At 45.0% G+C, this 27,125-nt stretch overlaps 1 protein-coding gene across 2 annotated transcripts in view; it reads right to left on the reverse strand.

Moving 5' to 3' along the window:
- NRP2 (neuropilin 2) overlaps positions 1-27,125 on the reverse strand; it is a 143,530-nt gene that overhangs the window by 107,327 nt on the left and 9,078 nt on the right. For both annotated transcript variants that reach the window (XM_007520196.3, XM_007520199.3), the window contains exon 2: positions 17,408-17,585. In XM_007520196.3, the coding sequence (XP_007520258.1) occupies positions 17,408-17,585 (178 nt within the window). The remainder of the gene's footprint in view (positions 1-17,407; positions 17,586-27,125) is intronic.

Consider the following 27,125-nt stretch of genomic DNA (forward strand, 5'->3'; position numbering starts at 1 on the left):
TAAGAATTCATAGTTTCAAGGTTTGCCTAGTCAATTTCTACCTTGTAAATTTTCAGATGGGTAGTATATTAATTTTTTTGAAAGTGAAGTATTTTTATAAGCACACATACACTCATATGTGAACATATGGTCCATCGAGTGAGAAGACAGCCTCTTGTGCATTTATAAGCTTGTGAGGTATCGTCTAGAGCACATATTCTTTTTTTTTTTCCCTCCAGGGTTATTGCTGGGCTCGGTGCCTGCACCATGAATCCACCGCTCCTGGAGGCCATTTTTTCCCCCTTTTTGTTGCCCTAGTTGTTGCAGCCTCGTTGCGGTTATTATTGCCATTGTTGACGTTGCTTTGTTGTTGGATAGGACAGAGAGAAATGGAGAGAGGAGGGGAAGACAGAGAGGAGGAGAGAAAGATAGACACCTGCAGACCTGCTTCACCGCCTGTGAAGCGACTCCCCTGCAGGTGGGGAGCCGGGGTTCGAACCGGGATCCTTATGCCGGTCCTTGTGCTTTGCGCCACCTGCGCTTAAGCCGCTGTGCTACAGCCTGACTCCCTGTGCAGAAATATTTTTATGTGGGTGTTTACTCTGAATATAAAGCATGGGATTTTATTTTATTTTTTCTCCCTTGGCTGGACTTCATTGTGCAGCCTGACTTTTTCAGATAGACAGACAAAGACAGACACTACAACATCAAAGCCTTATCTAGGACCATAGATACTCTCTCATTGTATACTATGGATTTGAACCTTGTTCTTGTGTTACCCACATCACAAAGCAGGGACCCTCTTAAGAGAGCTATTTTGCCAGTTCCAGTGCATGGACTTTCTAGACAGACCTAGTTTCCAGAACTCACTAGCGGCATGACTACAGGCAAGGCACTTATCCACTCAGAGTTTCACTTTCTTCATCTATAAAAAGGAAATAATAACAACCCTCACCTACAATAAGGATGGCAATGGTAGCTGCCAACCTGGCACAATGCTAGTGACTCCATTAGTGCCTGGGAGACATCAGCTATTCTTGTTATTATCCATGTATTACAAAACAGGATGATAGGAGAACTTCATACATGGGGGCCAGGCAGAGGCACACCCGGCGGAGCACACAGGTGGCTATGTTGGTGCAAAGCCCTGGTCTCCACCTACAGGGGGGAAGCTTCATAAGCAGTGAAACTGCTTCAAGTGGTTTCTCTCTTTTCCTCTCTATCTTTGCCTCTCTCTCAATTTCTCTTCATAGAAAAAGGGCGGTGGGGGGAGTTGTAGATGGGGTATAGCTATCAGGAGCAGTAATAACCAAGAGGTAACCCTAGTGGGAAAGAAAGAAAGACAGAAAGAAAGAAGGAAATAAAGAAAGAGAGAGAGAAAGAAAAAGAGAGAAAGGAAGGAAGGAAGGGAGGAAGGAAGGAAGGAAGGAAGGGAGGGAGGAAGGAAGGAAGGAAGGGAGGGAGGAAGGAATATACACAGCACTTTGGAAACTGACAATGTCAGGATGAAATGGAAAGTCATGGAGGTGGTGGCACACCTGGTTGAGTGCACATGATACCATATGCAAGGACCTGGGTTCGAGCCCCCTCTTCCTATCTGTAGGGAGGATGCCTCAAGAGAGGTGAAGCAGGTCTGTAGATGTCTTTTCATCTCTCACTCTGTTTCCTTCTCCCCTCTCAATTTCTCTCTGCCACAGCATAGCTAATAACAAAGAAAGAAAATGGGGGCACATGGTCCAGGGAGCTGCAGATTAGTAGTTCAAGCACCAAGACCCAGTGATAACACTGGTGGCAATAAAAAAAAAAAAAAAAAAAGGAAAATTCACACTTATAGACAGTTTCGAGGCATTCCCTTCTCCCGAAGAGCTCAGGAGGGTGCTTTCTAAAATCCTCCCCCCTGTACCAACTCCATCAACAGTACTTCAGTCACTTGCATTTTTGATGTTTCACTTCTGTTTCTGGTTTCTGACCTCAGGGTCTAGAGCCAGTCTGCTAGGGTGGGTTCAAAACCAGCCCCTTGTCCTCCATAGGACCTTGCCTCAACTTGGATCAACAACGGTAGAGAGTGTTCTATCTTCCGAAGGGAGAATGGATAACATACTCTATGCTACACCTGAAGAAGAAGGGTCCTGATATTTGGGCAGCTTGGAATGTTCCTACTCATGACCAGAGAATGCGAGCTCAGATCTACAGGGATGCAGAGGTCAAAAAGGCTCCTAAGCTGAATATGGGCCCCAGACCAAATCAAATCGATGGGGTTTACAGTCAACAATATTTCTATCCCTTTCCCATATTAGTGAGCTACTTTCTTCCCTGATCCAGCTTTCTGGTTCTTTTCCCAGCCATGACATCATCTCCCCAGACAATAACTTGGATCCACCTGCATATCAGATTTCAGGCTCTGGCAAAAAAACAACAACAACAACAAAAAAAACTAGTATAGCCACAGGACCTTTGGAATTTAACTAAAATATGCCTACTAGCTATCTACAAAATGGAGAACCCCCAACTCTTCATCTGCACTATTCCAGCCTTTAGGTCCATGGTTGATCACAATGTGTTTGGCTTTGTATGTTAACTCTCTTTTCAGCCACCAGGTTCCAGATGCTAGCATGATGCTGACCGGACTTCCCTGGGCAGATGACCCCACCAATGTGTCCTGGAGCTCTGCTTCACCAGAGCCCCACCCTACTAGGGAAAGAGAGAGGCAGGCTGGGAGTATGGATTGAACAGTCAACACCCATGTTCATCGGGGAAGCAATTACAGAAGCCAGACCTTCAACCTTCTGCATCCCACAATGACCTTGGGTCCATACTCCCAGAGGGATAAAGAATAGGAAAGCTATTAGGGAAGGGGAGGGGACAAGGAGTTCTGGTGGTGGAAACTGTGTGGAGTTATATCCCTCTTATCCTATGGTTTTGTTAATGTCTCCTTTTTACAAATAAAAAAATAAAATTAAAAAAAGAATAGAAAAGCTATCAGAGGAGGGGATGGGATAAGGAGTTTTGGTGGTGGGAACTGTGGAATTATACCCCTCTTATCCTATGGTATTGTCAATCTTTGCACTTTATAAATAAATATTATAAAATTTTTAAAGTAAAAAACAAACAAACAAACACCAAAACCAACCCCTTTCCACTGAGAGCTTCTGAACAGCTAGATGCTCAGATTACCATAATTTGTTAGAAGCATGTCACCCAGTTCTGCACAGTGCCTGACACATAGTAATTGCTCAATAAGCAAATGTTACTTGTTGTTGCCGCTATTATTACTATTCTATTCTTTCTTCTCTACCTTAAATGATTCCAACAGCAAGGGCCCTGATGCCCCATTTGTTTGTGTACTGACATTGGTATCTGGTGCCTTTTTAACAGCAACAGTTCACAGCTTCATCTTCTTCTTTCATTTCTCCCCACTACAAGCCTCTAATATTTGGAGCTTATTTGAAACCTCCTCACAGCCAGGGTCACTAGGGCTCTTTAGCAGGGAGGAAATCTGACCACCCAGCAAAGGAAGTATGCAAAGAGAACAACCCAAAACAAACGGGAGGAATTATTCCAAAAAACCTTGCAGGCAAGAAAATGGAAACTACAAAATAACATCTATTTATAATTGTTGGTTGTTTTTCTGCAGGAGCCCTGGGATGATGGAGAGGGCCCTGGCGATCTCATTGTTCCTCACAGAGCAGGCTGCCAAGAACGCTGCACAAAAGTGAGGGAGGGGGCCACTTCCAGACAGGGTGTCTGATGAGTCTCACTGCAGATGAACTTTCAGAGGGTGAAGGGCAAAGAACAAAGCCTCCACCAACTTCTCCCTGAGACTCTGGCTAAGTACGGCTTCCCCCAATGACCAGGCTCCCCAGCAAGGCGCATTCCTGAGGCTGTATGGCCACAGATCCTCTCAGCTCCTGGACCAATAAACAATCTGGAGGCTGACTTGGATGGAACGTTGTTTGCTTATCTAAGGAATGATTTTCCAGGCAACCGGTGCCAATGTGAAGCTCAAGGTTTGGGGGCAGGTCATGTTCAGCATGACTGCAAAACTATCTTTCTTTCTCCCCCCACCCCACCCCCACCCCTGGTTCTAAAAAAGAGACAAAGAACCAAAGCATAACTCTGTCAGAGGTGACGCCATAGATCGAACTTGGGACTTCATGATTGCTAAGTGGTGCTCTACCTACTATGTCCCCTCCCAGGCCAGCTGCATTGCCTGTCTGTCCTATACACCTATAAAAATCCTCACTGTTGAGGGCTGGGCAGTGGTGCACCTGGGTAACTACACCTATGAATATGCCTATAGGACCTGGGTTCAAGCCTCTACTGCCCAACTGCAGGGGGGGATGCTTCATGAAGCAGGGCTGCAGGTGTCTATCTTTCTCTGTCCCTCTCTTCTAAATTTCTCTCTGTCCTAGCAAGTATAACAGGTCACTTTAAAGTACCCTGTTGCCAACATTTTGAGAGCTTGTTTGGAGGTTCTAGCAGGGGAGCGCAGCTACTTGTACACCCTCCACCTAAGACCGGTCATCTCTATTTGGGGAAGGCCGTCCTCTTTGTGAGGGACAAACATGGAGCGGTGAGGGAGGGAGGGGACACCCGCCTAGCCAGCCAGATCAGCTGGATCAACCCTGGCGATTAGTGGGGTGACGGATGTCGCAGCCTGATCGCCCTCCCATCCAGTTGCTAACATTTTGTAATGATGACAGAGTAGAATGTAGGTAGCTGTAGCCCCCCGTTTATGTTCAGTCACTAGCAAGTGAGGGTGAACTCCAGCTGGACTAGAGACTAACCTAACCAGAGTTGAACTAGATTCCTTGAGCTCATGTGCCTGTCTGCCTCACCTCATACATGGGAACGGAGATTACGCTCTGAGGGAAAGTCAAGGGTACATCATTCTGTGGCCTCATGTGTTGGCAGCCTCTCTGCACTTGGCCTGGCAAATGGTTCCCTCAGGGACACACGCTCACTAACCCTGACTCCCAGAAGGTCTAATTGTGACAGCGAATCATAGCCTCTCCATCTGTCCAAAAAATGGAAGCCTGCTAGGAACGAAGTGTCCTGGGCACCTGGGAATCAATCACTACCCTAAGGAAGTTCTTTACGCTCTTCCAGGCTCCCCGTCATTTTCTTGTATCCCTTTGCCGGCATCCAACCTTCGTGACAAAACTTGGAAAATGTGAGACTTGTCAGAAAGGCATGTCAAGCAGAAGTGCAAGCAGGGGACAGCTTAGAAGTAGGTATGGTGGGCCTGGCCTTGGATTTCATTCATTCAGAGCTTCAGCTACAGAGCTCAGTTTCTCCTGGCTCCAAGGGCAAAGCTATCACCACTGTGTAAATAAAATAATAATAATAAAAGAGAGGGAAAAAAACGTGGTGTGGAAATGACGGGCCTGCACTAATGTCCAAGCACCAAACAGGGAGGAGCTGCTGCCACGCCAGGGTGGAGATTCTGAATATAGCACTCAGTGGCCAGTCAATTGGAATAGCTTCCGCCTCCCTAACCACCACTTGGTAACCACGCCAGCCTCCATGGCTGCATTCAGAAGGCACCTTGAGAGACTCAGGCCTGCTCAATATGATGCCTGTGAAAGCGCAGAAACGCTCCTCCCTGTTCTGAAACAACTGACTGAGGTTTGTTGGGAGTGGGAGCAGAGAATGTTCTGGAATATTAGGGTCTCTTGGCTAGGAGGTTCCCAAGAGCAGGAAGAAATGTGTCTAGGAAGGACACAGCTTTTACCAAAAGGGGAACCAGATTGCAGTAAGTCTTCTAGCAGGATGGGAATAGTGTGAGTCAGATCTCAGAGGACTTTTATTTATCCTGTACTCATGACTGGCCACTTAATGTTGCACCAGGAGTTGTTGGCTGGCTGGTCACCAAACTGTAGTGTCCAGCAGGGCCTGCCCAATGGTGTGGGAGGGAAGATCAGTGCCAGGGATCAGCTATGGGGGTCACACAAAGATTAAGGGTCCAGGTGATCAGTAGAGACCCCCTGGAAAAGAGTCAGTGACCCTACACTTCAATCCAGCAGTCTGCCTCTAAACTTGGACTGAATCCTGCATCTGCTTGGACCTTGTTTTCCCAGTGGTTTGGACCAAAAAAAAAAATAATAATAATAATAACAATACTTTCTTCTCCTCCTACTGTTCTCAAAGGAATGACACATGGATAAATCACTTTGAACTTTTAGATGAAAGGTGCTCTATAAACCTGAGGTCTCATCAACTGTAATTGTTACAGTAATTATTTTAATGATAATAATGATGATAATGGGAGGAGGAGGTGGGGAGGGGGGGAATGAAACCTCCTACTTTTGAGACAAAGAAAAACTCTTCCATTGAAACCTGCATCAAGATTCCTTCTTGCTCTTAGCTCTCAGCTATTTCTTTCAAACTGCCAATTCCTGGGCTGAAATATTATGTACTCCTTTCCTTTTGCAATAAAACAATTATTTGTTCCACCGTTTTCCCTCTCACTCACTCTCTGGTGTGTCTAGCTTGACTCTGACAGCTCAGCCATGGACTGTTTACATGTCTCGCTCACCCTCCAAGACTCTGGTTCAGCTCCATTGACACTGAAGGCAGCAGAATTCTCTCTGTGTGAGGAATCAATTACTTCCGCTGACACTCTATTACTGGCCCTCACATCTTCGGATTCTAGATGGACAGTGAGGTGGTTGGGGGCTGGCAGGGAGTTTGAAGAAGATGGTGAGGGGACAGGGAGTGGGAGGGAGGTGGCTGACAGGCAGACAGAGGCTATTGACTAAAAGTCAGACATCCAGCTCACATTTAAAGACACAGAAAGCTCTCTCTCCCTGACTGCCCTCCTGGCACCTGCAAGTGACCATATGGCAAGAAGAGGCAAAAAAAAAAGTAATAATAAATAAATAAATAAATAAAAGAAAGTAAAGTTAAAGAAACAGCAGATGATAGCTCTAGTAATATGGATACACTAGCTCAGAAGGCAGCTTTGGGTGGCCAGCCTTTGAATACCAACCCTACCTGTGTGACTTCTCACAGTCTCAGTATTCCCATCTGTTAAATAGGAATAACAGTAATATCAACCCTATGGGTTTTTTTTGTTTGTTTGTTTCCCTTTTTCCCTTTTTCAGAATCCTGCTCAGCTCTGACTTCTTAGGGTGGCTCTGGAGATTGAACCTGGGACCTTTGGTTCCTCAAGCATGAAAGTTTTCTGTTTTGTTTTTTTTTCTTAACCATTGTGTTATCTCCCCAGCCCACTTACCCCCATAGTTTTGTTGTGGGACTAAGATGTAGGAGACCACTATACTGAGAGCCTGTCAGAAGTCCAGTGAAAGTCCTCTATTACAGTATATTACTTCTCTATGACAGTCCATACACACCAGCTTACAAACACGCAACTGATCAAGAATGGGGGAAGATGAGAGAAATAGACAGGGAGTGTTCCAAGGTTCTTGGCTACAGAATTGGGAACAAATGCATTAAACCGCTGTATATTCTCTATATCACGTGAGTGAAATCATTTGCTGCCCTCCCAACCCTATGTCCCATTCATATGTTTCTCTTTACATTTTTTCAAATTTTATTTTGACCCAGCTAACACTTTTCAGAGATCTCCTTTCTAAGAAAAAAAAAAACTTTGATTATGTAAATTAAATACAACCATCTAGTTTGCAATCAACCGAGATTTCTGAGGCACTAGGTCTCATAATGAAGGACGATTATGGAAACTTTGTTCTAGAAGGAAAGACAAGGGCAGCTAATACATATATATTTTTTTTCTGCAATGATTTATCCAGGCAGAAGTAGGAGAACAGAATTAAATTATCTGTTGAGTTTCTCATAATCCAAAGCTTTAAGACTTCCTGCCACTGAAAAGAAAAAAAACAAAGAAAGTATATTCCCTCCTCCCGCTGAACTCATAACTACAGATCCCTTTTTAGAAAAATCTCATTTCTTTACGTGGTCTATTTCCTTCTCTTTATCCTTCCCTCACCTGGAGTTCCCACTGAATTTCTCAAGACCGACTCTAACCCAGTGTAATTAGATGGGAGAATTACACGGAGTTACATGGGGTGAGATGCTGCCCTCTGGGATCTCTGGATTCAGAGAAGGTGCCAGGGTAGAGAGGCAGAGCAAGTGGGATTGTGTATTAGAAAATCTCAAGTGATTTTCTCCATCAGAAGATAAAAATGCATTGTTAAGAGGGCCATCCACAGTGAAGCTTGCATTTGAAGAGTTGGGATTGCAACATCACGGATTTAAAAACAAACCACCCAAAATAACTGTTGCCCCAACTGCTCTTTAACCTTGGAAGGAGGAGCAGCAGAACAATCTGTGGTTATTATTTTCCCACTACTCTGGACAAGTTAAGTTACTGGGTGGAGCGCTTGGTCAAGGCTGGTGCGTGTTGAGGATGCTGCCAGCTGAGTGCAGTGCCAGTCGGCAGGCCGTGCCCCACACTGCACCACACACCTGGAGGGAGATCGGTTTCTGTCATTAGCAGGGTTGTTGCAGCACAGAAGAGTGCCCCTGCTCATTGGCTCCTTAGGGGAAATTGGAACATTTCTGTGGTTGGGCAGGCAGCAAATCTGTAATAATGTCAGGAGTCATCAACCTGAGGGTCTCTTCTGACTGCAAGACACGCTTTGAACCAGAGAACACTCACTCTGCTTTGTTTGATTTCCAAAGACTTAGGCAGATCCCAGATGAAGCCACACCTCCAACTGGGCAACAGGCCAGCCTACCCTCTAGTTCAGGAAAGAGACCTGTGTTCAGAGAGTCCTGTGCAGAGGTGAACAGACCAGAAGGTTGAATCCACAGTGAACTTCTCCAGGCCAAGCCCAACTTTCAAGTTTAAACTGGGGGATGAGGAGGGGGTGGAGGGGGATGGTGCAAGGAGGAGAGTTTCACAAATGGTAAAGCAGTGCTGTAAGTCTCTCCTTTTCTCTCTACCCCTCTCAATTTCTCTCTATCCTGTCCAATAAAAATAGAAAGGAAAAAAAAATAATCCAGGTACTAAATCCCCACTTTTAGTAATGACACAGCACTCTCTGGCTGTCTTCTGTCCCATCCTCATCCCAAGCTCTGCCCCATCCTCCATTCTAGAAAAGTGGCCCTATTACCTCAGACCCATCCGTGCCAACCACCTGATGCTAATCCCACATCCAACTAGCCCTAAATTGTCCTGTATGTGCTAAGGACTTTTTTTTTATTCTTCAATTCTGCTAAACCAAGTGGTCTGGATTCCAGCAGGCCATTGCCTTGCCTGCTTCTCCTGATGTCTCTGTACCTTGTGAAGTTAAGCCATGTTGTGGTCCAGTGGATAAAGCCCTGGACTCTCAAGCATGAGGTCCCAAGATCAATCCCTGACAGCACATGTACCAGAGTGATATCTGGTTCTTTCTCTCTTCCTATTTTTCTCACTAACAAATAAATAAAATCTTTCTGATAAAGAAACAAACAAGCAAAATAGTTTAAGCCAGAGATTCTGTATTATAATACTGTATTGGCTATAACCAAATAGAGTGAGAACAGTAGAAAGTTTCCATAATCTGACTCTTTTCTGCATTCTGACCACAGACCTTCCTTCTGAAAATGGAAGGCACCTGGTTAGGAAAGAAAATTAAATGGCATTATTCCAGGATGGTTTTTCCTGAGAGAAGGGTTCAGTAAGTTACAAAATAACCCTTCAATTATGGTGATTTCTGTAGGCATCAAATTCTCCTCTCTTGTCTCTGATATGCTGGTTTCCACATAAGACCAGGAGTCATTCTCCTGTTCCCTGGCTAATTTTCTCATGATCTATGTAGACATCACTTCCTCCAGTGACCCTTTTATAGCCTTCCCAGTTACTGTGGGCTCCCAGTGCTGTGAACTCGCACAGTCAGTATGTCTCCATTATGTCCTAGGTCATGAGTATGGGGATCTCTGGGGAGGCAATATAGAGGGAGTAAGAAGAACAAGTCGTAAAGTTTGGTATTCTGACTTCCAGCCCCTTCTGACACGTTTAAGAGTAGAGCTTTGAGTCTGCTGCTTAACTTCTTTGAGCCAAAGTTCCTTCCATCTGTAAAACGGCGAGAGTGATGATGGTGTCATAGTTTCTTGTTGCAAGGATTCAGTGAAACCGTGTGATGTATGTGACGTATTTAGCAGCATGCCAGGCTCTTGTGAGAGTGTTGTTCCAGATGTGGTATTCATCAATAACCATAATTTTTAGCTGCTTCCTCCAGACTCTTAAAAACAAAAAGTATGATTTACTCATCCTGCCTTTCTAATGCTATCACTGTGTGTGGGCCTTATGAAGTATTTAATAACTATTTCTGAATGGATGAATGTTTAATTGCCATGTTTTCTGTAAGAGACCAAGTTACAGGGAGCCCATGTCTTGTCCTATGTTTGTAACAGCACAAGATGGACCACTAGACAAGACAGTTCTGTCTGCTTTCCAACACAGGTTCATGCTATGCTGACCGAGGTCCTGACATCTGAAATGTAAAAATATCATTGAAACCTCATTTACAAACATCTCTTCCATGTGTTCCAGAGCCAGGTGGTGTGGGAATATAGAAATGAAATCCATGGTCCACGTCCTTTGAGAACTGACATGCTCTGATCTTAAGGTGATCACGCATGAGCTGAAGCTAAGCAAATCAAGTCATTGGTCTGGCCAAAGGGCCCGTCAGAGAGAACTGGAGGCATTAAGGGTCTTGTGGGAAAGAGGTGGGGAGTGTGTGCCTGACACTGTGGAGAGGCTGAGTGCTGGGCATTCACATCTACATCCACAACTGAGCACTGGGATCTATTCACACAGATGTGAGCTTGTACTTAGTCATCTGACTGGAATCAAGGTGTTTACTGAGCTCAGGAAATCTTTGTTGGCTGGATGATAGGAACTTTGGTTTGTCCCCTCTGATTATTGTTGTCAACTTATCACCCTGGGGAAGCAGCTCCTTTTCTTCTAAAGCATTATTTTCTAGTTTGGGTGAAGGAGACACCTCTTCTAAGATTCAAATCAGGCTCCTTTAGTATGAAATAAACGTAAGCGCATATTGTCTTAATCCAGAACACTTTGTTAGCAGCTAAACATTCCCCAAACTTCCACTATTCAGAACCTGGTGTTTAGATGCAGTTTGCAGAGGAAAAGATCAAAAGCAATTTAATATCCAGGATCCTGTGCACTGATAAACCATTACCCCCCACCCCCTGCAATAAAGTTATAGTTTTTATTGAAAGATCTTTTGGAATGCTAAAGGAATAATTTCACTTAGACCTTATTCCTCTAGGCGACATGCTAGATGACACTGTCACAGAACACACACAGAATCATTGTCCCTAGGAGAGCACCCCATCACACAGGCTCTGGGATCATACTGGTTTAGGGCAAAAGCTAGATGCCTCCCTCCTCCCTCACCTCCTCCTCTACCACATCAAAACTTCCCAAGAGGCAGCAAAACCATCTAAAGCAAAATCCACACCCTTAACAAAAGTGTGTGTGGGGGGAGAGAGAGAGAGAGAGAGTCTTTAAGGGCCCAGGGGGACAATGGCAGGCTGACCTTCCATACAGGGCAGACTCTGGTCCTTAGGGAAAAGGCATACTCATAACAGGAAACAGCAAGAACAGTGATAGAATAAATAAATAAATAAACAAACACACAACTCCAAACGTCCCCCCAAAGTACAAAGATACTAACACAGTGACTAATTTACTGTGCATCTACATAAACAAGACACAGCACTCTTGCAAAGTGGTTGAATCTGTCCCAGTTTTATAGCTGAGGAGACCAAGGAAGTTTGAAACGGTTAACAAAAATCCAAACCAATCTGATCCAAATGTGATACTACTTAGCCTCCATCACATGGAGTAATGTTTAGACTGACAAGTCTGAATCAGGATGGTACATGAGTTGGCACATTTTTTTTTATTTATAAAATGTAAGTATTGACAAGATCATAGGATAAGAGGGGTACAATTCTATATAGTTCCCACCATCAGACCTCCGTATCCAATCCCCTCCCTTGAAAGCTTTCCTATTCTTTGCCCCTCTGGAGTATGGACCCAGGATCATTATGGGGTGCAGAAGGTGGGAGGTCTGGCAGCATATTTTTTTAATCAGGCACCCTTCTGATAAAGGACTTCTGGAAGCTGGCAAAATAGCTCTCTTGGGTAGTGTGTGGCTTTGCCATGTATACAACACAAGTTCAGGCCTGACCACTTTACACTGAAGAAAATTTCAGTGCTGTGGGGTCTGTCTGTCTGTCTGTCTGTCTCTCTCTCTCTCTCTCTCTTTCTCTCTCTCTCTCTTTACGATTGTATTTATTGATTCATGAGAAATGATAGGAGAGAGAAAAAACCAGACATCACTCTGGTACATGTGCTGCCAGGGATTGAACTTAGGACCTCATGCTTGAGAGTCCAATGCCTTATTCACTGCACCACCTCCTGGACCACTCTGTCTCTATCTCTAAAACTTGAAACTCATATGTCAACAAATGTATTGTAAACCATCAAACAACCCCCAATAAAGTGATAATTTCTATTGAAAGATCTTTTGGAATGTTAAAGGAATACTTTCACGTAGACCTTATTCCTGCTAGATCATACTGTCACAGAAGGCACACGCAGAGAACCATTAGTCTGAACTTTCCTCTTGGCCTTTGGCCTAAGAAAGGTTCTCTTTCAAGTCTTACTAGTGATTTCTGCACTTTCTGTAACATTTTTTTTTTAAGATAACCCATCTGGAAAAGACCAGTTCTTAACAGGACCCAGACTTTTGGTTTGGGATTTATTTGGTTGAGTGTCTGGGCTGTGGTGGAACGCCATGCCTGATGGAAGAGTCGTGATTATGCTGTGGATCATATGCAGGTGGGGAGGTTAAAATACAGTTTTCAGATTTCAGAAATGGAAACATAAATGGTTGACTTTGTATATGTTTTTAAGACCATAATGTTCAGTTTGTAAGCCCGTGACTCAAATGAAAGGCAGCAACATTCTCTTTCCCTACCGCAGGGAACAAAGTGGCTTCTCCCTGTTTGCCCAGATGGCCACAAGTCGTGCCCTTTTGTCCTTGGGGCATGCCAACCCGGCGGTGCCACAGGGGCTTCTGGCTTCTGCCTACAGGCAGTGAAGAGGCCCGGAGCAGCCTGCAGGTTCAGGGGGTCTGAATTCCTGCTACAGGCTAGGGGGAGGAGTCCAGATTTCACCCCAGATGGTGGCCTTGGAGAGCACTGACTCAGGCAGAGCTGAGACCTATGAGCCAAAGTTTCCAACCAGGCAACAGGCTTAGATGGGGAAAAAAATTAACAAGCAACAGTTTGGAGAAATGGTCTGTCTAGGGTTTATCCAGCAGTGGCCTCTCCACCTTTGGAATGCTGGCTGGGGGGGGGGGGGGGGGCTTTAAAGTTCCAAGGTCCAGTGGCAGGATGACCTCCTATATAGGGCAGGCTTTGGGCCACAGGGCAATCTTTGAGGGAGGAGAGGGGAACATGAGTGCAGGCATGCTGACATGCCCCTTCTCTGTGGGGCTGACTTCTTTTTCCTGACTTTCTTACTCACTTCCTTTTTGCAAGGTGGGGGGTGGGGTGGGGGTGTTTGCTGCTATGTTCTCTCATCAGGACAGTTTAGGCAATTTTCTTGTGGTGGTGAGCACCCACCCTCTGGGCCTCAGAGGGCCCAAGCCAATTCAAAACATGCAGGCAGAGTGGAAGGAGGAAAGAGGCTAATTTCCTTTGATATTAAGTGCTTTCCAAAACCCAGGAGGTCCCTTGGAAGGAAAAGTGTTGGGGGATGGGGGGAGGAGGCACAAGATAGAACTTCCAGGACCTCAATTAGATTAATTGTTCCTTTCACAGAAAAGTGAAACAAGACTGGGAGAGGCTGGGGTGGGCATTTATTCTGAGTGCAAGTGGCCAAGAGAGAGAGAAAAAAAAATGTTAAAAATACCTTGCAGAGTGTGAGAGAAGGCGAGAACCGGATGCATCTCTCTAAATACAAAAAACTGATGAGAGAGAAATGGGGAGTGAGGGAGACATGGGGGAGGGAGGGAGAATTAAGGATGAGGTTAAATGGTTGAGGCTTGACCCTAGCAGGGCCTCTCTGACAATTCTGCAGGAGAGGAAAGAGACCTCAGAGAGACTTTTTTTTTTTCTTTTCTTTTTTCCCTGACCTTCCTGACCTTGCCCTGCTCAAGCCAGAAGCTCAAGCATGGAATGAGGAGTGGGGAGAAAAACAGGAAGTCACTTAGTAAGGATGATAGCCAGAAGATAACCTGGAAGCAGCCTGTTTCCCCTCTGCTAACACCCCAGGAGACAGTGCCTTTGTCCCTTCCACTGCTACAGGAGGTGGCTGCACCCCCAGCCCTAGGGCAGAATCCTGCCAGGGAAGGACACCCGTGGAGCTGGAGCACGCCTCTGTGGCCTTTGGCCATTCCCGACATGTTTTATGTTATGTTCACAAACTCCCGAGATCCTATTTCCACAAGCCAGGCCTTCTCTCTCTGCCACCATGAATATACATAAGATGACCTCTTAGTGATTTCCCCAGGAGATGTGCTGGCATAAGCATAACAGAATTTGGCCCTCAGTCCAGAGAGGTGCTTAGTCAAATTTCTCTGGAGCTCAGATCCAAGCTCTGGACAGTACATTATGCTTCAGCTTGTGCCAGCCTTCTGCAGCCTAGCCAGAGAAACCACGCACACACACACACACACACACACACACACACACACACACACACACACACACACACACACAAAAACAAAACAAAACAAAACAAAAAAAAACCTTATAAAGAAGCTCTTCTGACAGAAATTCTCTGGTAAAGTTCACTGGCAGGGAATCAGAAGCCTTGAGAATCTGTGCAAATGCATCCAGCGTGCCCAGTTAACTTAAAGAGGAAATCTGAAGTTTAAGATACATCTTCTGCTGAGTCAAGACTGAATCAGGGATCAGAAACTCCATCTTATGACTCTTTGTCACATGAGCGCTCATCTGGGAAGCCCTTCCGTTTCTAACAGACTATCTCATGCTAGGAGAAAACTGTTATGTAGGTGCAGAGTAATCCCAGGAAGATAAGAATGACATTGGTTTATGGCACCTCAATGTCTGGCACTGGCTAGAGGGGTCTGTCCCTTCCGTGAGCTCAGGCTGGGGCCACCAACACCAACTCCCTGTGTCCTTCCCTGCCAGCTTCTTTCTCGTTAGCTCAGTATTTGCAATGCTTTGGGCACCAAGAAATATGCTCAAACTATTTGTTACAAGGCGGCCCTGGATACCCAACAAAGCAGTGGTTCATCCAGAGGTGGGCTAGATAACTGGCACATTCCTGACTGCACAGAAACTTATTTTATTCCAACAAGGAAAGACTTTAAGCTAGAGCGTGGTGCTGCTCAGTACAAGGTGTGTGACATTCTTGATGTTGCAACACTGTCTGGCGCTTAACTTACAAGGCCCTGGCTGTTAACACGACATTTATGTTTCCTTTTGTTCCTGAGGCTTCACTGCTTCAAGCTAACGATATATTTATGGAGAGAGAGAGAGAGAGAGAGAGAGAGAGAGAGAGAGAGAGACAAAAGGAGAGAAAGTTACTAAGATACCAAAACTCCCTTCAGTTCAGTGGGGGTGGGGGGGTGGGATTGATCCTGAGTCTCACTCACATGACATGCCTTTCCTTTTTTTTAATTTATTGTATTTATTGTTGGCTAGAGACCAGAGAAAAATTGAGGGGGATATAGAGAGGGAGAGAGACAGAGCTTGTGACGCTCTCCCCCTGCAGGTGGGGACCAGAGACTTAGACCTGAGTCCTTGTGCACTGTAATGTAATTTTAGTGCTTAATCAGGTACACCGCTCCTTGGCCCTTGGCATTTTTTTAAATGCTTATTTATTGATCTATTGGATAGAGACAGTGAGAAACTGAGAGGAAACAAGGTATAGAGAGGGAGAGAGATAGAGAGACACTTGCAGCCCTGCTTCACAGCTAGTGAAGTTTCCCTCGGCAGGTGGGGGCTTGAACCCGGGTCTTAGCACCTTGTGACACATGGGTTAAACCAGATGCACCACGGACTGGCCACTGTGTGTTATTTCTTTTCTTTTAATTGTTTTTTAATATTTATTTATTTATTTATTCCCTTTTGTTGCCCTTGTTTTATTGTTGTAGTTATTAATGTTGTTGTTGATGTCATCGTTGTTGGATAGGATACAGAGAAATGGAGAGAGGAGGGGAAGACAGAGAGGGGGAGAGAAAGAGAGACATCTGCAGACCTGCTTCACCACCTGTGAAGCGACTCCCCTGCAGGTGGGAAGACAGGGGCTCGAACCGGGATCCTTACGCTGGTCCTTGTGCTTGGCGCCACCTGTGCTTAACCCACTGCGCTACCACCCGACTCCCCCACGTGGTATTTCTAAAGCACTTACAGATGTTAAATGGCCACCTGGCATCTCCCAAGTCACACATTTCCAAGGTGGCAGAACTACTATCATGTCACCAGCTGAGCCCACCTCGGAGGACTTCACCTCTTCCAGCTTTGTTGTTCTCCTCCTGCAAAATGAAGGCTATCATGGCACCAAGTTGTCAGGGCCATGGTGAAAACTGAATGGGTTGGTATTTGTGAAACAGTGACAAGAGGGTTTGTTAAATGAATCCATAACAACAGCAGCTGGGTACAGCACACATACCCAGAACCAGTGCAAATCTTAAAAAGTTATCAACCCAGGTTTTAAACTCTCTTCCTATCAACAAAACAGCTGCTGCTTCATAGAATAGCAGATTGAACCTCCACAGCTGGATACAGAGGAAGTCCGGGCTTGGGGATCTGGCTACTGTTTTAGAAAGGAAGCTGATGGGGATCCTCCATGTCCTAGCAGTGCTGAGAATGGGGAAATGTCTGGAGAGATCTCTGAAGGGATGGGAATCTCTAAGTCAAGAGCTGGCATTTTGTAACCCACTCCCTGGCCTCCATATGGAATTCTCCTCCACCATCAGCTCTTGAAGACTGGGTACTAATCTTAGGTGTTTTTTTAATTTATTTTATTTATTATTGGCTAGAGACAGAGACAGATTGAGAGCCGAGGAGGAGATAGAGAGGGAGAGAGACATAGAAGAAACCTGCAACGCTGTTTCACCACTCACAAAGCTTTCCCCCTGCAGGTGGGGATCTGGGGCTTAAACTCAGGTCTTTGTACAATGAAACATGTGCGTTCAACCAGGTGCTAATCTTTACAGGCTTTGTTCAAAGCCTCCTTCCCATTGTGGGATCAACAAGGCCTTTCTTTCCCCTGAAAGAGAATGTCCTCTTCAGATTCCCTTGGGGCCAGGAACCACCACTCGCTCTGTAAGAAGTAGTGGATTAGGAGGTGACAGCAGAACTGAGATTCCTGGGTATCTGGATCTGTGGTGGTGGTGGTGGTGGTGGTGGTGGTGGTGGTGGTGGTGGTGTGTGTGTGTGGGGGGGTGCTTACTTGCAGTCATGCTTCTCGATTTCAAAGTGTGGGTTGAAGTTCAGGACAATCTTCTGGTTGGGCTCAGGAGCATAAACAATCCATTCGCAGTTCTGATGGGATGGATAATCCTGGGGGTAACCTGGGGAGGTGATGTAGCCAGCATCTTTGGAATTCAAGCGACCTCCACAGACTGGGTCTGAAAGAGAAGACAAACTTAACTTCCTTACAGTCTTCCCCGCCCCCCCCACCCCCCCTTTCCCTGTTTCTCTTCTCTACCAGTGGTGGATTAAAACGGTTTTACAGACCTTTTATGGCAGTCCAAAAACTCCTTACTCATTCAGTGGAAGCAATTATTTCAGCCCCCCCCCACTACCTTCCCCAACTAAACACTCTCTCTCTCTCTCTCTCTCTCTCCCTCTCCCTCTCTCTCTCTCTCCAGATGAAAATATTTCAGAAAAATGGCCATAAATATCCCCAATTACATGCAAGAGATTAAGAAAACAAGGAGGCACCAGAAAGACATATGCCTACTTGCCTTTCCCTGTCTCCTCTCCTTGGCCCATCATGTCCTCATCCTCCTCCAAACCTCTTGTCTCTATCTTTACCTCATAAATCCTTCATGTTACTTGCTGTCTCCCAGCCCAGCCCGGGCAGGGAGCAGTAAAGGCTCCAGGAACCAACAACAGTGGTTTTGTGGTGTCGACCCACAAGTGAGTCTGGTAACAATTACACGTGATGTGGAGGAAGCATTTGCAGCTTTGGACCAGAACAGGCCCTGGAGGGTGGTTTCAGCGTTTTTGTTTTTTTTTTTTAAGAGATAAAAAAGCAAACCCTCCCCCCTCAACATTTAATTCCACATACACCACAAATCTGATTTATTATTTCATTATACGCAGAGTGGAAAAAATCTGCACCCAAGAATCCTCCACTGGCTCTGCCTCCACTGGCTCTGCCTACTTTTTAACAAAAGTGCTTTGTGCTGAGTGGACGCCTATGTGACCAGCCCACCGGCCCTCCTGCCTGGTCCCCACCGCCAGAGTGTGCTGCTGCTTTGTCCAGCTAAGCAGAGCCTGCGAGATGACTGCAGGGACACTGCTGCCCCCAGCCCTCCCCACTGTGCCTGGCTGGAGGGAAACTGCTTCATGTGGAATTTGGAGGGAAGGGGTGATCTTCAAAGGTAGCAGAGGTGGGCCATGACATTTGAAGAATCTCATCTATCTGGGAGTCAAGCTCTGCAATCCCCAGGAGGGGGCTCTTGCAAAATAGGGTCTTTTTCTTTAATCCCTCAGTGGGACAGAAGACAGGGGAGGCCTGAGAGACCTGGAAACATTCAGAAGCCTCCCAGAACCCTTCGTGAGCTAGTGCGCCTCTGCCTCTCTGAGCATCAATCACGAGTTAATGCCGCCATCTGCATGGAGCAGCGTGGGCCCGTGAATTATGTATTACAGCACAGCAGCCGCCCTGCAGGATGGGGGTCTTTCTCCCATGTTCACTCTTTGAGGGAAGGGGTCATGCATTTTTTAACTCTACAGGTGCACTTTACTACTCCCTGTGTCTGTTGCGTTCCTGTCTCCCAGACCTCTGCTTTAGATTACCAGGCTGACAGGCTTTCAATGCATAAAAGATGGGCACACAGCACAATGACAACTGGGACACACAAATCCACACAAGTAGCCTTTTAGGCATCGCGCCTCCAAGAGCTCAAACTGTGCAGTGTTGAACTGCCCAGAATCTAATGGATTCGGGTTCCATTCCCTACTGGGCAGAAAACAAAAGCAGGCCGTTTTCCTCTGGCTAGAAGAGGCCACATTATCCTGGAACTAATGATCCTGCTCCCTCCCAGGTCCAGGAGGACAACAGGCCCAGCCCTCCCACCAGAGGAACATCAGGCTGGCTATGAGGAGGAGACAGATACTGCCAGTCTCCGGAGGCTCTTCAGGGCCCCCACCACTTTCCCCATGCTGGGCACCTCACATCTGCCAGCATGCCAAGCTGACTCGTGGGTCCTGGCTCATGCTTGTGAAGTGGGACTGAGGTCCTCAGAGAAGGGGGAGGTTGGGTACTTTAGTCACCTACTGTCCTTACTAAGCTTGCAGCAGAGGGGGACTTTGTCTTGGGGACAGCTCCTCTGCCAGCTGTCACCAGTTGAAAACTGCTGTCACCCACTCACTCCAAATCACAGTTTTTGGCTTAGAACTCACAGAGTGTGGGGGAAGGGGGTGGGTGGGCCACAGACATATAGCTTACTGGGTAAGGCAGGTGCTGGGCCATGTATGAGGCCCAGGGTAGAATCCCATCATCACATGGGAGATGCTGTGGGACATGGGAAGCTCGGGTGCTGTGGTATCTCTCCCTTTCTCTGGATGAAATGCAGTCCTGAGTGATGAGTCTGTACATATGGAAGGTCTCAGTTAAGATAAAAAGAAGGGGGGTGGTGGCCGGTTCTTCAGTGGGCTAAGTGCACATGGTGCAAAGCACAAGGACCGGCGTAAGTATACTGGTTCAAGCCCCCAGCTCCCCACCTACAGGGAGGTCACTTCACCAGTGGTGAAGCAGGTCTGCAGGTGTCTATCTTTCTCTCCCCCTTTGTCTCCCCTCCTCTCTCGGTTTCTCTCTGTCCTATCCAACAACAACAGCAGAAATGATGACAATAATAACAACAACAACAAGGACAACAAAATGGGGAAAATAGGCTCCAGGAGCCATGGATTCTTAGTGCAGGCACTAAGCTCCAGCAATAACCCTGGAGGCAAAAAGAAAAAGAAAGAAAAAAGAAGGAAGGGAGGGGGGTGGAGAAAAAGAACTCACAGAGCATCTGAGCTGAGCTCCTATTCAGCGGCCTTACTGATTTCTGCATCATTCCTAACTTAACCCCATTCCCCTGCTTCTCTCTCCAGTTTTTCTGAAAAGAATAACTTCAACTTCTCTCTCCTCGTACCCTCTCCCCCTGCCAGTCAAGCTCAAGCTTTTAGTAATTCAAACAGGCACACACAATCAGCAAGAAAGACAGGAAACTTCCTCATAGGAAGGTTTCATTTCTCATCCACACCAGGAAGAATAATTTCCTCACTTAAGATTTATTTTTAAAACTATTCATAAACTATAGCTGACACATGGTTGTCTCTGGTTTCTGCTGTTAAAAAAAAAAAAAAAAACTTAAAAAAAAAAAATTTAACCTAAGGAAAAGGCCTAGTTATGCCATCTCTTTGTCCTGCCTTTTCTTTATCTGAAGAAAATCAAGACACTTATTAAAACAGCTGAGAAGTCATTAGAACTCACAAAATGACCTTGGTTGCCTATAGTTAAAACTTTGCAATATCCAAACTCACTTTCTTGTTTGGATGGCAATCATGCTTAGAAACACATACAAACATGGGGATCTATCATACATTGGGCACATATACATATTAGAAATTCACGCTTTAGTCCTCTGCACACGTTCACACCTTCTCATAAAATATCACACATCATTTGCACAGACATATATCCACTAAAATAAATACTACAATTTCTGTCCCTATTTTTCTTGGAGAGAACTGAATTCTCAAAATACATCAGTAAAAATCGTAAAGTAAACACACTCAATCTTTCCACACCTTCTCTCAATAATGGAGCTCTTACTTCCAGGGTTGGGATCCTTTCCTTCTTTAAAGATAAACATGTTCCCAATAGAAACTAGCTAGACTTTCTCCTGAAGATTTATTCCATCCACTACTTTGGGGACCTTTATTAGATCCCACAAGGAACTGCCTGAATGCTCTCCCATGTCAGAGTCCATCCAGACCAGCCAGAGAGTTGAACTCAAGGGCAAATACCTTTAGGCCACTCTCCCTATACAACAAGGGAAGTTGACCCCTGCTGAAGTGTGAGCTACAGAGCCTGTTTGGTGAGCTGACAAGGGACTTCTTTCTCCAACAATGTCATGAAGACTGTTTACCTGGGGCCAACTCATTTCCCTAAGGGGGAAAAAAATGGACAAATCCAGACCCCAACAGTTCAGAACAATTTTCCCCCTATGTCAGGAAGTAAAAGCCTAAGGAATGAACCAGGTCAGACCAATTAAAGACCTCTGAGGAGGCCCTCAAGTAAAAGAATTCAATGAACATCTCTAGATAATATTTAAAACGAAAACCATTCTAAGTTGTAATGTCACCATAAGTTCTGATCCCTTCCCCCTCACAATGACTCCTTGGGTATTTTTATATATTATATAAAAATGTCAGATTATTTAAAATACTCCTATCTCTTTCCCTTTTGTTTTTGTTTTTCCTCAGATGCCACTCAGTTCCCTTGCTGGTGGCCTAGACACTGTCTGGTGCTGTGTAGGGGAACCTGGTCCTGGATCAGGAAAAGGGATTTGTACCTAAAAGTCTAAGGCTCTCTTCCAGCTTCAGAAGGAACACACCCTTCTGTATAGAAATCAACCTGGGAGGTCGGATGTAGCATAAGGGGTTAAGCACATGTGGCACAAAGTGCAAGGACTGGCATAAGGATCCCAGTTCTAGCCTCCCCCGCCCCCACTCCCCACCTGCAGGGGAGTCACTTCACAAGTGGTGAAGCAGGTCTGTAGGTGTCTATCTTTGTTTCCTCCTCTCTGCCTCCCCCCCCCCATTTCTATCTATCCTATCCAACAATAACGACAAGAATAAGTACAACAAAACAACAAGGGCAACAAAAGGGAATAAATAAATAAACAAAAATTAAATTAAATTAAATTAAAAAAGAAATCAACCTATGGCAAATTACTAGCTCCTTAGTAACATTTGGTTTTTAGTAAGCACTGAGAAGTCATGGATTTATTTACTTTTAAATCCAAATCATATTTCAAATCAAGGTGTTTTAATGGAACTGGATGTGACAATATTAGCTAAGAAATGGCCAAACTGTAGTAGTGAATTTTCTTTCAAAGCTTCTTCCATGTCAGAAGTCCAAAATTTCTCAAAGAAATTGTCTAGAACTACAATGGCTTAATTTCACAAAGTATAGGGACATCGGGAGAGACAAGGCAATGGCCTGCTGGCAGCCAGACCACTTGATTTAGCAGAATTGAAGAATAAAAAAGTTCCTTAGTACATACAGGACAATTTAGGGCTAGCTGGATATGGGAATGGAGTCAGGTGGTTGGCACGGATGGGTCTGAGGTAATAGGATCAAGTTTCTAGAATGGAGGATGGGGCAGAGCTTGGGCTGAGGATGGGACAGAAGGCAGCTAGAGAGTGCAGTGTCATCAGCAAGAAGTGGGGATTTAGTACCTGAAGTTTTTTTCCTTTCTATTTTTTTAAATATTTATTTTATTTATTTATTCCCTTTTGTTGCCCTTGTTGTTTTATTGTTGTAGTTATTATTGTTGTTGTCGTCGTTGTTGGATAGGACAGAGAGAAATGGAGAGAGGAGGGGAAGACAGAGAGAAGGAGAGAAAGATAGACACCTGCAGACCTGCTTCACCGCCTGTGAAGCGACTCCCCTGCAGGTGGGGAGCCGGGTTCGAACCGGGATCTTTATGCCGGTTCTTGTGCTTTGCGCCACCTGCGCTTAACCCGCTGAGCTACAGCCCGACTCCCTTTCCTTTCTATTTTTATTGGACAGGACAGAGAGAAATTGAGAGAGGATGGGAAGATAGAGAGGGGGAGACAAAGAAAGACACCTGCAGACGGCTTCACTGCTCATGAAGTGTTCCCCTTCAGATGGGGAGTAGGGGTTTGAATTCAGGTCCTTGGGCATGGTGATATGTGTACTTGACCAGGTGTGCCACCGCCTGAACCCTAGTACCTGAACTCTTTTTATTTATTTATTTATTTATTTGTTTGTTTGTTTATTCCCTTTTGTTGCCCTTGTCTTGTTGTAGTTATTATTTTTTGTTATTGATGTCGTCGTTGTTGGATAGGACAAAGGGGAAGACAGAGAGGGCGAGAGAAAAATAGACACCTCATCAGGATGCCGGCCAGGCTTCCCTGGATTGAAGACCCCACCAATGTGTCCTGGAGCTCAGCTTCCCCAGAGACCCACCCTACTAGGGAAAGAGAGAGGCAGACTGGGAGTATGGACCGACCAGTCAACGTCCATGTTCAGCGGGGAAGCAATTACAGAAGCCAGACCTTCTACCTTCTGCAACCCTCAATGACCCTGGGTCCATGCTCCCAGAGGGATAGAGAATGGGAAAGCTACTGGGGAGGGGGTGGGATATGGAGATTGGGTGGTGGGAATTGTGTGGAATTGTACCCCTCCTACCCTATGGTTTTGTTAATTAATCCTTTCTTAAATTAAAAAAAATCTGCAAAAAAAAATAAAATTAAAATAAATCAAATAAAATATTTTATTAAAAAATAATTAGAATGGCTTGAAACCAGATCACACCACACTGAAGGATGCTTTTGTGCTGTGATCTGTTTCACTTTCTCTCTCTAATTCTCAAAAAAAAAAAAAAAGAAAGAAAGAAAAATATACCTGCAGACCTACTTCCCCACTTGTGAAATGACTCCCCTGCAGGTGGAGAGCTGGAGGCTCGAACCCAGATCCTTACACCAGCCCTTGCACTTTGCGCCATGTGCACTTAACCCACTGCACTACCGCTCGACTCCCGTACCTGAACTTTTAACCTGAGTGGTCCTCCCTGGATCTCAGCTCCTAAATGAATTCAATGAGTTATTTCATTTACATGGTTAACTTTCAGGGCGGGAGTAGATAGCATAATGGTGACACAAAGACTCATACCTGGGACTCCAAAGTTCCCGGATCAATCCCCATCACCACCACTATAAACCAGAGCTGAGCAGTGCTCTGGCTTGAAAAAAAAAAAATCATTTTCAAGATGTTTCTTTTTTCTTTAAGCAAATGTTACCCAGCTCCCTTATTTATTTTTTTAATGAAAGGAATAAGAGAGAGAGAGAGAGTCAGATTATCACTCTGGTACATGTACTATAGAGGATCAACCTCAGAATCTCACACTTGAGAGTCCAACATTTTATCCACTGTACCATTTCCCTGAACACCCTCTTGACATTTTTAAATGCCAAAGAAAAGAGAGAATAGTTAGAGGATCTGTGTCTACATCTCTATCTACCAGTAGGCACTTAGTAAGAAGTCAATCTCATTTCCCTTAAAAATAATACACTTTATAAATTATCCTTCATCCACAGCATGATCCCACACTCAGCTCCTGTTTCCACAGCATTGCTTTCATTTAATTATTTATAGTAAGGTGGAGAAGGGCCCCTTCTCCTACTGCAAAAGTGAGAAGGATGGAGAGCCAGAGGTTGGCACAGTGGATAAAGCCTTGGACTCTGAAGTGTGAGATTCCAAATTCAACCCACAACATCCCATGTCTCAGGATAATGTTCTGGTTTGTTTTCTCTCTCTCTCTCTCTCTCTCTCTCTCTCTCACACACACACACACACACACACACACACACACACACACACAAATCTTTTAGGGGCCAAGTGGTTGCACAACTGGTTGAGCACACATGTATAATGCTCAAGGACCTGGGTTCAAGCCCCCGGTCCCCACATGCAGGGGGAAAGCTTTGCAAGTGGTGAAGTAGTGCTGAAGTAGAGTCCCTCCCTCCCTCCTTCCTTCTCTATCCCTCCACCTCCTCTCAATTTTTGGCTTTCTCTATTCAGTAAAGATAATAAAAAATAAATTAAAACAAATAAACCTTTGAAAGAATAAGAAACAGAGACACAGACATACGGTTGTCACTTTTCCATTTAACTGAGAAGCCTGCGTTCATTTGGGCCTCACCCCTGCCTAGCTGTGTGACTTTGGATAAATTAAAAAACAACTCTGAGCCTTTTTTTTCCCTCTTCATCTACAAAAATAAGGGGAGTGATTCCAAAGGCCAGCTCCAGTTCTAAAATCCAAATCCTGCATAATAAATGAGCTGAGGAAAAAAAAAAAAAAAAGCCTGTCACATACAGAGTCAGTAATTAAAAAGATTCCCTTTCCCTCTAGCCACTGAGTCAAGGTGTTGCTCCTGTTTCATCTGCTGGGCAAGCCTGAAACAAAATTCTAAGGTTCTTTGGATGAACATGTCTGTCTTGTATTATGGAGAAGTCAAATGTCTCTTTTAATCACATCAGCTCTCCTGACGTGAGTTTCTTTTCTTAACCAAGGCTGGCTGCATATTTATAAATATTACGGATACACAGTTCTGTGTGCAAGCAGGTCAACAACAGTCATGCCTGAAAAGGAAGAGCAAGAAGAGTTTCAAATCATCTAAGGTCTCTGCTCAGTTTGAACCAATTTTTTCTTTTTTTCCTCACTAACCCTGGGTAAGCTGCTTTTAAGAGTCATTTCTGTGAGCTGAGGCTGGATTTTGTTTTATTCAAAGTGACTTCAGCTTGTCACAAGACAGTCTCATAAAATCTGTGTCTTGGCTTAAGCTGGGGAGAAATGAGCCAATCCATCAGCCTAGGAATGCGGCTGTTTGACCACTTCCTAAGGCGACTGGGAAGGGATGCAATCTATCCAATTTATGGAGCCTGTACGGTGAATGATGCACTCCTGAAGGCACAGCAAATGGAAATCCCTGTGAACTTTCACAGTGATAAAGTTCAAAATCTGAATAGAAGAACCAGGGGAGTAGGGAAAGCAACGGGGGGGGGGGGGGGGAGAGAAAGAGAGAGAATAGAAGAAGGAGGAGAAGATGGAGGAGGAGGAGGAAAATTAGAAGGAGGAGGAAGTAAAGAACATGAGTGTGGACAAAAAGCATATGAAACCAGGCAGACAGATTCCTTCTGAAACACCTCCAGTGACTTCACAATGAGAGAACTGGACCCTGGGTCTGAAAATAGAGCCTGGGCACAGTCTCCACTGCCTCGATCTGGATTCTAAAAATGAACCTTCCTTTAATCGTTGAAATGTAACTATGATGTGATTACCTCCCCTGACCCTGAATCATGCCACCTGTGGTAACCTTGTTATTTGCCATCTTATATCATAAACAAATGCAATTCCAATAGGGCAGCCAATATAATGTCATTAGTTTATATTTATGTCCGCTCTTTCCAGCCCTCATTGCTAATGCAATTTTGATACCATTGATGAGAGATCTGGGATTACAATTCCTGACCATTTCAACAGACATTTGGGGGAAGGACATACAAGAATAATTTTGAGGTATCTCAAAATAAAATAAAAAAGGAAATGAAAGGAAGAGAAAAGGCAATATGTATGTTTTATTTTCTTTGATCAACTAAAAGCCAATGTTGAAATGTCAATGACTCCCCATTGGTTAGTAAATATCAAACCTCTGGGCCTAGCGATTTGGGTCTTGCACTTAGCCCCAGCTATTATTTCCATTCTCATTTGCCTCCTCTTATTTTGAACTGTAGCTTCCACTCTTTCCTAAGCAAAACCAGCATCTATTTCTCTGCTCCCACCACCTTTTTGCCCCAGGCCTGCCTTTCTTAACTCAGAAACCCACCACCCTCTGGATCCAGACTCAGATATCCTCTCCCTCCTCTCTGATCTCATACACTGTGAGTAATCTTGCCCACCTTCCGAGGCTCACTTTTACCAGCATTTCATTACTAATGTGTGTGGTACCTTTGTGCCTACCTGCAACACTAGAACATGACTCCTTTTTTTTTTTTAAATATTTATAAAATGGAAATATTGACAAGACCATACAATAAGAGGGGTACAATTCCACACAATACCCATCACCAGAATGTCGTATTTCATCCCCTCCCCTGATTGATTCCCTATTCTTTATCCCTCTGGGAGTCTGAACCC

The sequence above is a fragment of the Erinaceus europaeus genome, chromosome 7 (assembly GCF_950295315.1).
Source record: "Erinaceus europaeus chromosome 7, mEriEur2.1, whole genome shotgun sequence".
In the NCBI taxonomy this organism is placed as follows: Eukaryota; Metazoa; Chordata; class Mammalia; order Eulipotyphla; family Erinaceidae; genus Erinaceus; species Erinaceus europaeus.